This window comes from Anguilla rostrata, chromosome 2 (genome assembly GCF_018555375.3).
Source record: "Anguilla rostrata isolate EN2019 chromosome 2, ASM1855537v3, whole genome shotgun sequence".
In the NCBI taxonomy this organism is placed as follows: Eukaryota; Metazoa; Chordata; class Actinopteri; order Anguilliformes; family Anguillidae; genus Anguilla; species Anguilla rostrata.
The window spans coordinates 39,175,236-39,190,419 of record NC_057934.1 but is presented as its reverse complement, the minus strand read 5'-3'; the positions used below and the strand labels follow the sequence as shown (position 1 = coordinate 39,190,419).

Sequence of the window (15,184 nt, the reverse complement as noted above, 5' to 3'; positions counted from 1 at the left end):
GGATTACAGGATTCCTGAAGGGATCTTTACTGGGGTCTCTCTTGTTCTCTCTTTACACTGAGTCTCTTGGCTCAGTCATTATTTCACAACTTCTCTAATCACCGCTATACTGATGATACATGACTCTCTCTCTTTCTTTCCCTCTGTCGTACAGGTTTATGAGAGAATATCTGCCTGGCTGCCTGTTTGACATCTCAACATAGTTGGCTGGGCATCACCGGAAGCTCAACCTCGACAAGACGGAGCTGTTCTTCACCCCTCACAGGTCCTCCGCTACTGAGAGATCACCATCACTGTCAATGGTACTACCGGTGGCTGCCTTTCCCTCTGTGAAGTAACTAAGGGTGGTCCTGGATAACTAGCTGTACTTCAAGGAGCACATCACTGCAACATTACGGTCTTGCAGATTCCTCCTGTACAACATCAGGAGGATTCAACCATACATGACCACCTACTCCACCAAACTACTCATCCAGGCCATGGTCATTTCCCATTAAGATGCAACTCCTTTCTCGCAAGCCTACCAGCCTGTGCCATACTGGCATTGTAACTCATTCAGAACGTGGCTGCCTGGCTTGTCTTCAATCTTCCAAAGTTCTCGCATGTTTCTCCCCCGCTGAGGTCAATCCATTGGCTGCTGGTGGCTGCTAAGGTTGGGTTCAAAGTCCTGACTCTGGCCTTCGCTGCAGCCAACAGTACAGCCCCTTCCTACCTACAGGACATAATACTGCCCTATATGCCCCTTCGAACATTCTGCTCTGCTGAAGCAGGCTGACTTGCACTTCCTGCCATTCGTGTGAATAGTTCTCACCCATCTCGACCACAGAGCTTCTCCACCCTGGCTCCCCATTGGTGGAGCCAGGGTTCCCCTATGATCCATTCAGTCACTCAGTATTATTTTTATAAGCATACACATTTTCACAATATGTCCAAATGCTGGAAGAAATGAAGTGCAACATTGTATACAGATTCTGAAATGCGCTCTGCTCAAGATTCCCATCCTGGTCAGAAGTTGCAGTCAGATGTTTGACGCCTTCCCCCAATACAGTAACATTCAGTGACAAGGGGTGATCCATTAAAGACCGAACCTAGCAATGTAGGCTACAACATGTTATACCAAAACAAACTTTAATGAGATAAAAAAGGACACACGCTGACCGTGTTTTATTTTAGCATGCAATTTCTAACAACGTTCTGTTAAATTTAAAGCAAAAAGCTCGCATTTTCTTTCTGTGATGGACCGAATTAAGTGAGTAAATGCATCAGCCTATCAATGTATTTCACTTGTAGGCTTTTCTATAGCAGGCAGCAATTGCCCGTTGATTTTTTTTTTTTTGTTGAAATTTCAAACACTTGTTACTGTTGCTGCCGTTGCGTATGTTATTTCACGTGTTTTCCCACAGGTGCACATGGGATCTATTGATTAATTAACCCTCCTGTTCTGTTCATTTTTTAGGTACAGCAAAAATGTTCCCGGGTCAATCCCCATACAGGGGGGGTTTGCAAATACATGAAATGAACCATTTTCATTTAAAATGTTGATTACACTATTTAAGGCCAGTGAAGAGTTTCATACTGAAAATAATTTAAGTATTTCCTAATTTCAACTTAAAGGCATTGCCCGCACAACAGGGGTAAAATAATAAACATTTCTAAACATCAGTTTTCCGTGATTTTCAGCAACTTCGCAGTGACTTCTTGACATAAGCCAATATATGCCTCAAAAAAAAAACACTCAGGGTGCGTCCCAATACTCGAAAAATGCATCCTCCTTTCCACCACTACCACCTCGTCTCCTCTATACCCAAGAAACCAATCTTTGTTGTTTTCTCTTCCTCTAATGTCCCAAAATCAGAGAAGGCTTCTAATGCCTTGCCTCCTCGAAAGGGTACATAGTGTATCCTACCACGGTAGCGTATATATAATTCATCAATTTGTTGTTATTTGTGGGGATGATCTCAAGCGATCTGGTGAAACGGAGCAACGTGTACGAGTCCAGGCCGTGGAGTAATTACATATCCACTACGCCCAGAAAGATCAAATGCATTATTTGAAAAAAATTATATTGTGTTCTTCATGTTATTTTTGTTACTGTCGAAATGCAACACCCAACTCGAAACCCGTGAATATAACGCCCAACACAAAACTTGAAGTAGCCTGCAACTTTCTGTCATCGCCTGTTTTGTTGTCCTGTGTAGTGACAGTTTCTGTCCACATGGAGGCGTTGAATTATGGATGTGTAACCTTTGTGTTAATATCACAAAGAAAATAGTAATACCGTATAAAAAAACCCTGCCCGGGCGTGGGGCCACTTGTACACTAAGCCTAATTCCAATTGATAGGATAGGCTATGTGAGTGATATTCCAATGGACAGACCACAAGCGTGTGACTGTTTGCCTACCTGTATGGAGAACAGCAGTTTAAATGGCAGAGAAATCCACGCATGAATTCGAAAGTCTGAGCGCTCACCCAAATGCTTCGTTGAAAGAAAACGGAATGTTTTATCCCTTAAACATTTGTGGGTTAGATGTGCAGACGAAGGAACGCCATGGTTGAACAAAACGTTTAGGCTACGGTTATTTATTTATTTGTTTGTTTGTTTGTTTGTTTATTGTTTGTGAACGGGAGCATGCATGCAGTGCGTGGCATGAAAAGTGGGGAGGCGTAGCAATTTCGATGGCAACAAAACTCGCCGCGGCACTGAGAAGCGAAGCAGAAGCATGTCCCTGCTGTATCAGCAAAAGAAACACCCTGTCGGTAGCCCCCCAGTAGCCACTACCTCACCTACCCCGTCCCCGCATCAAATTAATTTAGCATCACACTCCTTTCATTCTTTCGTGTTCACCCTCCCTTTCCACTCACGCCCTTCCCACAGCAAAGCAGTGGCAGAGAAAGGGAAAGCGCTATATTATGCTTCATGTGGATCGGCTACGAACAAAGAGAAGGCTGCTCTTAACGTAGTATCTGGGGACGTCCGAATAACGAGTCTATTTCGCGTATTTTATATTGCGATTTTTAAAGAAGTTTTTGAACAAATTCGTTTTGGTTTCGTTCACTTTCCGTTTACCGCCTTTTGAGGTGATTTCAATTACGACTGTCTGGCGTATCATTTTTCAGATGTTTTTAGGATTGGCATAAGTAGAAGGTGGGTTGTGTTGGATCTTTGGATGTTTTATTTAAACATTTCTTTTGTCCTGAAAGTTAAAACGCGTGTATCAAATGTGGGTGTGTCACTACCTGTGCGTATGTTATTCTTCTTTAGAATGGTCTAATTGTGTAGCTTAACGTCTGCATGTATTTGTGTAAATGACAGGGTCAGTCTTCCTCTCCCATACAGCTCTTTTGAATGGGTGTTTATTTTACACGTTGGCTGAACATAGCATGGTTACAGGAAAATTATTTTCTTAAGCTATTTTCACCGCAATTCAGCGCGCGCGCGCACACACGCACACACACACACAGACACACACATTTCCACTTTAGCATCTCTCTCGCTCTCCATATGTCTGCTCTTCCCTGTGGCTTTGTCTCTCTCTCCCTCTCTCATGCATTTCTTGTTCAATATCAGAGTGCATGTGGAGTTATTACTGTATACTCTTTGAATACAATAAAATGCTCTTTTTGTACACTGCACCTTATGCATGGTCATGCACCTTGCCTTCTCTCTGTAAAAATACAGCCAATATTGAATAGCCACAATGAATAGTAGACCACCACAATTGCAACCAGAATGGCATGGGTCTGTAGCCCAGGTGGAGCTTTGTTGTAATGGTGCTGTGTTGGACTATATGGGTATAAATATAAATTGAATGGGCCTATCTATTTTTTTGTTTATCACCCAAAAATAAACAATACAATAAATAAATGCTTAATGTTAAACTTCATTTTTTTGTGATTATGTATTTGTTTGATATGTGCCCCTCTTCGACCACAGACGTAACAGAACCAGTTGCAGAGGAAAAGCCACGGTTGTTGCTTCCACCATGTCTTTGAACAACAAAAGCATGCAACCCACCCTTGATCCCAACACTGTCTCCGCTGGACTGAGGGAGGGACAAGGACCACAAGACCAAGAGGGAAAGGGACAACACGAGGAAGCATGCAGCCCCAGCTCTGTCACCTCTCACCCAGGGACAGAGGAGCACCAGATTCTTCTTCCTGCCAAAGAGTCGGCCCCTGACCGTGCCCCTCATGGAGAGGTCCCGCCCAAAGGGAAAGTGGTTGTTGTCGATGAGAAGATGGAGAACAGTAAATACGGTTTCAGTTAATCACATAATTTGTTAATGAATGCTTGTACTTCTGGTGCTATTATGAATCTTTTGTTTAGAGTTTCCTAAAATACAATATTTTTGCATCTTGCAGTCCCTTCAAGATTTCAAGTTCGTATTATTTTATGCATTTTTACTAGGAAGTTCTGCACTTGTGGAAAACATATTTGTCAGGTAGAGCATTTACTATTTCCATTCTTATTCTCTTTCTCAGGCAATGGGATTTGCCCTGCCCCTGCAAATATTACTTCACCCTCCTCTGTCCCCTCCCCTGCTCGGCACCCGCATGCCAAATCCTATTCTCACAAGGGAAGGGTTAGGGCTGGCAGTCGGTCTGGCTTACTTGGTCATGTGACTGCATCGCCACGCCCTTCCCTGTCTCATCATCCCAGCATTGCTTCTAGCAGCCCTGGCGATAGGGCCAAGCCCAGGGACTACCTGGTCTTGGCCATCCTGGCCTGCTTCTGCCCTGCATGGCCTATCAACATAGTGGGATTTGCTTACTCTGTCATGGTGAGTGGAGGCGCTCTGTCCCTGTATGTTTGCATAGTGAGGTCATTTGTGTTTTGTGCTGGAAGGGGACTGTAACCTCACTTCCTCTCTCAGTCCAGGAACAGTCTGCAGCAGGGTAATGTGGACGGGGCGCGACGTCTGGGCCGGGTGGCCAAGCTGCTTTCTGTGGCCTCTCTGGTGGGAGGAGTCGTCATTATTGCCTGCATGGTCACCTGGGGAAGTGAGTATCTATCCATGATGGTTTTCTGTATTATTCTGAAATGCATCTTGTTTCATGGTTTTGCTTTCTATATGAACTATGCATTAAAAAAACATTAAATACAGCTTTCCCCTCTGTTTCAGTTCAATTGAAATCCTGATCACCTCCCTCAGCACAGACCAGGATTTAAGGAAGCACTGATTATAATATTCCAATAATCACCCTTCTCTCAGAATTCACATTTCTCTCTACCATGTTTGGTTGTGGTTTGATCACGGCCACCAAATGCAGAGAACAGCAGCCTGTAACTCTAAACAGCCTTTTTTGGTGGGTGGGCAGGAGGGGAGGGGAGGGGGTGCTAATGAGAACCTACAGTTTACACTAATGTAGATCAAGGCATCTGTTCAATCAGCATGACTGAAGAGCCTCTATGACACCAAGCTGTGTTGTACTCAGTCCAGGATTAGAAGCTTCACATATGACCCCATGCCTAAAACTGTGCCATGATGGAAAATTGAGCAGAACAAGGAACTGAGGACAAGCAAATACCTGCATTATAGAGCTATAAAGATGTTTGTATCACCTCACTATCCTGGAGACACCATCAAGTATCAACCTTGAGTCAAAATGGAAGTGTGTAAACAGCAGACTTGTACTAATCTAAACAAGACTTTCTTCATCATTTACTACTTTTATTTTGCAAGATGGATATGGACATACTGTACGGTAAGACTGGTTTGGTATTTTTTCTTTCCATTTTACTACATTCTACAATTTTAATGAAACTATAGATAATCTAAGCCTCACACAGAAAGCATGACAAGAACTCACTGTGATATGATGAAAAGTATACACACAAATAATATTTCAAGGTTTGGACTTGGCAAATTGCAGAGAGCTGTGAAAGTGTGCTTAAAACACAGCATATACACACCAACATGCACCAAGAGCAACAGACCCCATAATGGATGTAAAGGAGTTATGGTTGGATTAGAGTGAAACTACAGGTCTTTGGCAAAGCAAAAATGTAAGGAAAGACTGGGATATGCTATACAAATTGGTATAAAATGTTTTTATTTAAACCACAAAGAATGTGAGTACATGGGGAAAAATAGATGTAAATAATAATATTTCACACTTGTACAGTCACATCAGCTGTTTCCATGTCAAAATCATGACAACATGTCACTTCAAGATTTTATTCCATATTTTATCCATTAACAATGATCTGTGATATTAAGCAGGCTTCTTTTGTAGCCCTATTTACTTTTAAAGAGTGTGGTTTCCTAAGTTGTATTAGACTTCACACACAGCTTTAAGGTTAACGCCTACAGCTTTTCCTAGTTTTAAAACTAGAATACTATCGAAAGTGTTAATATTGAGCTTGTGTAAGTGACTGTTAACTTTCATTTAGTTAATTAAAATATCTCTCCAGGTTTAGGTAAAAAAAAAAGGCTGTGGCTAATCTCCATCAGGACCCTTAATGTACAGTGTGTGTATAATTTTAAAGTTGTGTTTGAGAGTGCATTGCTTTATTGTTGAGCCTATTTGAAAAGATGAATTGGCAGACATGCTGCAGTGTTACAGTGCTACACAGACAGCCGACACGACGGTGCATTTACAAAATGTATGTCTACACCTCAGACGTCAACGGACTGGTGGGTACAAGTATGGCCAAGTCCTCTGAACATTGTTCTTGTTTATGTCTTAAGGGCACTGTGAGGGTGGCATATGTGTTTAGTTATTTTTGCAAGTAATTTTGGTTATATGAAGAGTCAGGTTACAGTCCTTTTTTCAGTTAATGTAGCACAAATACATGAGGTGGAGATGAGTGCCTTCTTCACCCTGACCCACAGAAGAAACTGCTGCATGCAAAGAATAAACTGTTTTTACTTTTTTAAAGGCAATGTACAGTAGAAGTACTGATCTGTATAACCAACCTTCTCTGATATACTGCTGGAAAAAATATATAACTTTTTTGTATGTGTATCACTTTAATGTCTCAATTACAATTGTGAATCTGACTGTTAACACACACACACACTTTGTGGAAATGTTGGAGAAGGTTCAAAAATTTTGTGTAGTGTGTGTATGGGAATGCTTTATTATGTTATAAGCTCAATACCTCCAGTTTTACAATTTTATTAGTTGTTTTTGTTTTGTAATTTATTTGTGTAAAATGACAAAACTGTGCATAGTCAGCATCCAACCAATGAAAATGACACACTATTATAATACGTTTGGAATTCAGACATATTGTAGTAAAGAAATTGTGAGTTTCTATTTAAATTGGGTAATTTTTATTGTCACGGATTCTGTGTTGATACTTTGTATATGTTTACATTCCCAGCAGGGGCACGGTAAGGAACTAGGGAGTTGTCCACTTGTTAGCTAGGCAGTTTTATGTCTTTTCCCATTTATTTGTTAGCTATTTTGTAAAATGAAAATAGTATGGCCTGTCAATAGAGTCCATCTTGGAACTTTCCTCAGTTTGTTGTGGTGGAACAAGTTGAAATTGGAGTTAATTTGTTAGCTTATGTTTAAACTGGTTTATGAAAGACAGGTAAACTCTGTAGTATTTCTTATGCAAGTCTATTTGTTACGTGATGACTTATTACTCAATAATTAAAACATTACACAAGTTTTGTATGACCTGCCAGCATTGCAATGGCTGGAAATGGTCTTCACTGGCATGCATTCCCACTTAAATCATATTTGTATTTAAATCATATTTCTGTAATAAAACAGCCATGCTAAAGCATATCTATGATATGGACATCTCTGTCTTTATGCACTTGTATTTGTCATTTTAAAATGTGTTTTGGATGTTTCTGGGTCTAGAACTCTTTTCTGTGTGGGGAGGGGTGGGTGTGGCTACAGAGTCTGTGGTTTGGGATCAGATTTCAATAGAGTGTTTGTTGCTATAGCTCGCTGACAGGGCTTGTTGAAAAACTATAGTTACTATAGCCTTGGGGATGAAAAGCCAAGGGGATGAAAAGCAATGCAGAGCTGGCTTGTTTTTTGTTGGACCTGTAAGTAACGTTACCTCTAGCTATACAGCTAGGGTTGGCAGATGTCCAATTTTTAACCGGAATGTCCGGTTTTAAAATAATTTGTACATGTCAGGTTTGTGGCCTAATGTACAGTCCAAGTAACTGATGGGAGAAATGGTTCCTAATGAATTTGCTTGTGACACATCTGGATATGCAGGGGTTAGTGGGCAGAGGAGACTGAGGAGGAGACTTCTTTGATGGTAAACACAGGCAAAAAAATCCTGCATAGTATGCCTTAAAAGTGATAGTTTTCTTTCTGGGGTTTTTGATATTTATTTGGTTTAGTGTATACTTTTGATTGGCCCAGACAATGCGTGCAATTTATGTGTGCAATGAAGGATTTTATATATTTACAGATGTTTCTCATGATCAGCCAGCTTTACAATGGCTATACAGAGGATTTGAGAATTTGTGAGACTAACAAATTCGACAAAGATCTCCTGGTTTGACAAATCTTGATTTCGCCGTGACATGCAAATGATAGGGTCTGAATTTGCCGTAAACCACAAATTCTGAAATTCTGAAATCTTTTTCTGTGTCTAATCCATGGATCTATCCTGTTTTGTGTCACCCGCACAGGCTGCTGGTGGTGTAATAGAGTGGAGAATGTTCTCTTGACACATATTAGGTTCCTTAAAGGCATATTAAGTAGGATTTTTAACTGGAAATTATAAAAAAAATAACCATGTTCAGTCATCAGGGCTGGCCCGTGGCATAAACGCTCTATGCAGTTGTTTAGGGCCACAACCGCTAGGGGGGGCCACACGACCACGAGGGGGGGGGCACACGATCCAATGTTTATCTAAGGTAAATAACGTTATTTTCGTAATTATGTTATTCATCCCCTTTCGCGGAACTAGCGGTATAAATTTTAAATGGAATGGCAACCGAACATTTCATAACAATGTAATGTAAGACAGATTTTACCAAGAAGGATTTTTACCAGCACGGCCCCTCCCCCCGCTCGATAGAATCCAACAGCAGCAGTCCCCCCCCCACCCCCCGTCCCCCCCCCCTCCACAGAATCCAACAGCACCCCCCGCCTCACCCGCTTGAACAGATTTGTTTAGGGCCACCAAAATCTCAGGGCCGGCATAACTATGATGCGCTACGGCTGTCAAATGATGTTTTGATATTTGAATTGTAAAAAAAAAGATTACCATTAAGATGTGAAAGAAAAAAATGTAGCATGTCTTTATTGCAGCTGTATTCCTTTAAACTTGGGTTATGTCAAATGAAAAATAAAACTTGCAGTTTAGTATGACTAGTTCTTAAAGTCATAGAACTCCTATTGTAGTCAGAAAAAGTATCAAAACAATTCAGAAACATAGGCCTCAAATTGAATACTTGTGTACTAATTAAGTAAGTATAGAAGCTAACAGCCATGTGATCAACTGCATCCTGAACTCAAGTATGCAACCAGGCAAGTACACATAGAATTCACTGTTCTCTTGACGTATTTGGCATGACCGAAAAATGAAGGCTGCTTGAAAACACATACTATACGTACTTGGCGTACTAACTGTGATGTAAAATGAGTATGTAGTGTGTTTCTGGTGTATAGTAGGCACATGTTCATTTCGAGTACGAAAAAAGTGCCTGGAAGTATACGACGGTTGCATTAGAAACTACATACCATCTGTACTTGGCATACTAACTGGCAAGTATGTCCACTATATTAGCCAACATTTCTGAGTATGTAACTAAGCTGACTCAACGGACAAGAGACACCCAATAATTCATAGCGGCTGCATGTTCATCATCTGAGCAACCAATTATATGGTGTGATTGCAAGGAATAACTTGCAAAAAGAAACAACCACCTAGCACCACCTAGCTTTTAAAGGGATGGTTAGGATTTTGGGATATCCACTTTATCCAGCCTGATTTTCAACTCTGTTCACCTGATGTTGTTGATATGAGTACAGCATTTACATCATACTGGATATGGAGCTCCTGCTAGTGAACCGCAAGTTATAATAGGAGTGAATGGGGGGCAGCCTTCATGCAGCACCAAAACCACTTAAAGATACTCCACAGTGCACATTCAGCGAATAGAATCAGGCCAGCCCTAATGAAGTCAAATTACTGCTAAATATGTTAATGTATAATTTTCTATGGCAGTTGCAGTGTGCAGCACAAGTGATAGGGCTACTTGGCAACAAAACGCACACGCAACACAAAATGAAATGAGGATTCCAATTTGTAAAGATTGTAGAGCATCTGCTCCTCTGCTGCATTTGTGCACACACACAAACACTAGGTAGCTAGTGCGGTAATCTAATGTTAGTTAGGTACCTTTGAAAACCATGGGACTGCACCTTAGACTGTGATTTGCACTAAGCTCTGATACTTGCAGTGGGGTTGCTACTTGAACATGATTGGAAGACAATTGAGCATTCCAAGTTAGGAGTGGGAATTGGACATACACAGCCCGAGTTTGGCTCCAAATTATTATTTAAAAAAAATAAAAATTCGGAGCTAGCTCATGACTGCAATAGCTGAAGCTGTTAACCTGGTTTGAAACCTATTAATTAACAGGGTTTACAAGCTACGCCCTGTCAGCTATGTATGTGATTAGGTTACTTGTGACAGAGTGAGCAAATGTCACTATGTTTTGTAGGCTTAAAATTATTCATTCTGGGTAGTAGTCTGTGCTCGCACTTCCTCCACCTCCCTTCCCTCCTGGTTTCACATAGCTGGGATCACAGATGTAAAACCCATTTTATATTATAGCCATTCACCAAAAGACTAAGACTAAATGTAGCCTATATTTTTACAATATCAATATTTGAATGTATTGTGGCCATGGAATTTATTGTGGCCTGTGTGTGCACCTGAATATACTTTCCGTTCCCTGTAGTCATTGCATTTTCCAAGCCGAAAGCAAATAATTGGAATTTCAAATTCAGTCACAAAAATGTAGAGCACAAGACATGATGAGTGGAAATATACAGCATTTTGGATTTTTATAGAGTAGTGTAATTAGTCAATATTTTTCACAATTATTCATGTTTAGATCTACAGTCTAACCTGCACCAGATGTGTTTCTTGCTAAGGTCAGAAGAGTCATAAAGTTATAGTACAATCCAAATGAACTGATTTGCATTCTTGCATTCTAAATAATACATATGTTCACATGGAAGTACATGCATATAAGTACAAGTGTGTTTCAAATATGCAATATATAAATATTCAATTTGAGACATGACCATTCTGTTACTTTGATCAGCTTAATTCACCATTACAAAGAACCTGGCATTTATACTTTCTGCTGAAACTATTTTCTAGTGATAACTATTTTTAAGTGATAACGGTTGTTTTTTTCAATACGTGGGTAGTAGTATCAGCACCAAAATATGGAAAATAGCCTGCATCTATGGGGTGACATTTATAAAAGGTTGCACATTTTGTAAGCCTGCTAAATTCTTCCAAATTTAGCATTGTCAAGTGTATAACAAAAAATGCACTACCATTTTCAAATATCCCTTTAGAGAGATACTTTTCTAAAACATTACATTGCTTTTCCAAGAGTAATCATATGCATTAAAGCAAGATTGACAAATTGTATAAATAACTATAATATAGATGTTCAATGCACATGTAAATGTTACGGATAAATGTAAATGATAAATGTAAATGTAAAAATTTTGAAATAAATGTTTGGAACATACACTAATTGGTGACATCCCTTATGTGTAACATCATTTTTTGTATGGAGGTGGGTGGTCTCAGCCACACCCACACAAACGCCTTAGCAGCAGCTGTATCAGCTCTCTCAAAATGGCCATTAGCCTGTTATTGACATTATTGAAAGAGGATCTGCAGCTGGTGTAAGACCCTCAGACAAGTATAAAATAAAGCAAACTTTAATGTCATGTTTGTCTGTGTCTTTACATGATAGTTTGGTAGAAAACTGAAGTTCATAATTTCTTGTAGCCTAATGACAGTGGAGGGATAACCTACTGAGAGTGAAGGTATATGGTATATGACTGATTATTTTAAAATGGATCTTCAAATGCGAAATGTTACACAAGCAATCATGAACATTTCAGTGTATGCCAATAATCCAGCTAAAATTCTGCAATGTCATAAAAATATTTTTTTCATCTAAACATACAAATACACATATTTACATGAGCCCAAGTACCACAAAAGTAAAGCTAACATTACATTTGATTACATATTTATGTAACAAAAATTTAAACCATAAAAATAAAGAGACACAAAATAAAAATTTAAAAACAGAGGTGGGTGTGGTTGAGAAGAGAGGAGGAGACATCTTTGACAGTAAACACAGGACCACAAAAAATTTAAAAATCCTCCACAGTATTCCTTTAATATAGCAGTTGTGCATCATTTGAATTCCACAGCATACCTAAGAATTGTTGCTCACCATGTGCATCCCTTTATGGCCACAGTCTACCCTTTTTCAAATGGATGCTTCCAGCAGCATAATGCACCATATTACAAAGCAAGCTGGTTTCCCAAACTGCCTGCACAGTCCCCAGATCTCAGTCCAGTAGAGCACCTTTGGGATGAGGTGGAACGGGAGGTTTGCAGCATGAAAAATCTTCAGCAACTGTGTAATGCTATTGAGTTCCAAAATCCCTAAAGAATGTTTCCAACACCTTTTTGAACTTGTGCCGTATAAAATCAAGCTGTTCTGGAGGCAAAAGGGAGTCCTAGATGCTAGATAGGTGTACCTACTATTGTGGCCACTGAGTGTATGTGTGTGCATCTCCAATGTATTGGTTGCTAAGGGAACAGTTGGCAGGGAGAGAGGCATAGTAACAGAAATAGAGAAGGCTGACTGCTTGGTGTAAGGAGATATAAGGAGAGAAATGGTTTCATTTGAATTTTTAAAGGATATGAATTATTGAAATATTCTTTTCTTTTAGGAAGGGAGGAGGAAGAGGCCACAGAGATGGGAAAGGATGTGGAGAATGTAAGGGAGGGAGGAAGGGATGAGTGGGTTGTGGGTAGATATTTTTGTACCTCCGCTCTGGACAGTAATATGATTGCTACCGTCTGCTAAATGTCAGTAAATGTATATTTGTTGCATTCAGACACAGGCTTCAGACCAAACAGTAGGACATCTTTCAGCTCAGACTGAGAAAATAACCATGGACTGTAGGCTTAAGATCTGGGGATAGAAAACAAGGGAGGGAGAAATTTTTTGTCATAATGCAGTAGAGAGTGAAGAGACAGGGAGGAGCAAGGAACTCTCAAAGGAGATAGACTTTAGCCAAAAAAGAGAGACTTCATAATAGCAATATTTTCTCCAATCCTACAAGCCCAGTGATAGAGATCCTTACCTCATTTTACCTGCCTACGCAATCCGCGTAGAATGTACTTGACAACACAACCAAATGGAGGATACTATGTATGAAATTGCATTCTTGCATGCCAGAGCACATCACTGATTAATTAATGCACTCAAGCTGTACTGGATTAAATCAGAGGAGGCAAGTGCCTGCTTTCTTTGATAGCCATAAGAGCAGAAAGAGGAAATCCAGTGTACCAGGGTAAAGGTGGAATGCTGGTCTCATGTCATATTTCCAAACCCAAATCAAAAGCATTTGGGGGCAGGGCCAGACACAGCTATTGTACCGTGGAGCAGCACAGCACTGTACCAGCACAGTAATGTACCAGCATCCTTTTAGCTTCAGACCTGAGAACTGCAGCATGCCACTATAAAGTGCATGAGTGCAAACATGATCAATTGGAATGGGAAAGGATGGCCGGTGTGTGTGCTTGAACCAATCTGCAAAGCCATCTGTAAATAGGCTTAGGGTGTGTCCTGTGTGGAGGGGACTGAGAGCACAGAGAAAGGGACACAGAACAAAAATCAGAGTAGTCTTGCAAAAAAATAAAAAATAATAAAATAAATAGAATAAGCTTCTGAAAAAGTCAACACTTAAGTTTCAAGTTTTGTAGGGCTCAGACAGGACTGTCTGGGCGCTCCATGTGGGTCCGTAGGTCTGCCCCGGTGCCTTGGATTTGTTGCCAGGGGATTCATTTCTAATTTGTGCACTCAGACAACTCCCGTCATTGAGGTTGGAGGTTACACAGCTCCTGGACAGTTGTTCGCTGTTGATAACTGAAGGCAACCTGATGGGAGCTGTCGGAGCACCCTGTGGCTCACCTGCCATCCTGCCACCCCCATTCTATACTGAATTACTTCTTGGCATTCAAGTACTATTCTGTTTCAGTACAATGCATTATACAGTACAGATAAAACAGATATAGGATAACCACAAAAAAAATTACAATTAGGTTTTGTCACCCACTTCCTTTAATTGTAATAATATTATTCATAAACCTGAAAGGCTAAGAATGTGTTCACATGTCAGCTAACCTTAATCAGCTATTCCATTAAGAGGTTTCATTAAAGTTAAATGTTTCACAAAGTAGAAACTCAATACAATACTATACAATACAATAAGCTCTTATATAACTCAGTCCATTTGATGCCCCTTTCATTGAAGTTTTTAGTGTTTTTGCTGCTGAAGACCTTTTTGTGTCCCAATACTCGAAAAATGTATCCTCCTTTCCTTCACTACGACCCTATCTCCTCCTTGCACCAGAAACTGATCTTTGTGTCCTTCAGTGTCCCAATATTGGAGATGAGCAAAGCAGCTTCAAACTCGACTCCTCGTCTCCTCCCGGCGAAGGATACATCAATGTACAGTATGCTACCACGGAAGTCTTTTCACATTTCTGGGTGACATCATCGTGCTCATGCCCACTGATTGAAAGACCGTCCCACAGGATCTAACATTGTCCAAACTTTAGAAAGTAAGCTTAAAGGTAGACTATACAGGATTTTTTTATTAGAAAATAATATAAGATAAACATTCTACAGCATATCTACCCTGCACTGGCAATCTATGTCTTTATTTAGTTTTGCTGAATTCATGCACCTTTTACCTGTATTTATTATTCTAAAATGTGATCGGCACCTTTCTGGGCGTGGCACTATTTTCTGTGTGGGGAGGAGTGGGCGTGGCTACAGAGCCTGTGATTTGGGATCAGATTCCAATGAAGAGGTTGTTGCTAGTTTCCTGAAATGGCAGATGCTAAAAAGACTAGATACAGCAAAGAAAAAAGAGAAGCCAACAGGGCTCATTCAAAAACTAGTCAACCTT

At 40.3% G+C, this 15,184-nt stretch overlaps 1 protein-coding gene across 1 annotated transcript; it reads left to right on the top strand.

Moving 5' to 3' along the window:
- The first annotated feature begins 2,691 nt into the window (after nucleotides 1-2,691).
- Nucleotides 2,692-7,744, top strand: LOC135249236 (proline-rich transmembrane protein 2-like). Its single transcript, XM_064324662.1, has 5 exons — nucleotides 2,692-3,146; nucleotides 3,936-4,249; nucleotides 4,484-4,782; nucleotides 4,876-5,002; nucleotides 5,125-7,744. The coding sequence occupies exons 2-5, from the start codon at nucleotides 3,985-3,987 to the stop codon at nucleotides 5,139-5,141; spliced, it is 708 nt and encodes a 235-aa protein (XP_064180732.1). The 5' UTR covers nucleotides 2,692-3,146; nucleotides 3,936-3,984; the 3' UTR covers nucleotides 5,142-7,744.
- The last annotated feature ends 7,440 nt before the right edge of the window (nucleotides 7,745-15,184 follow it).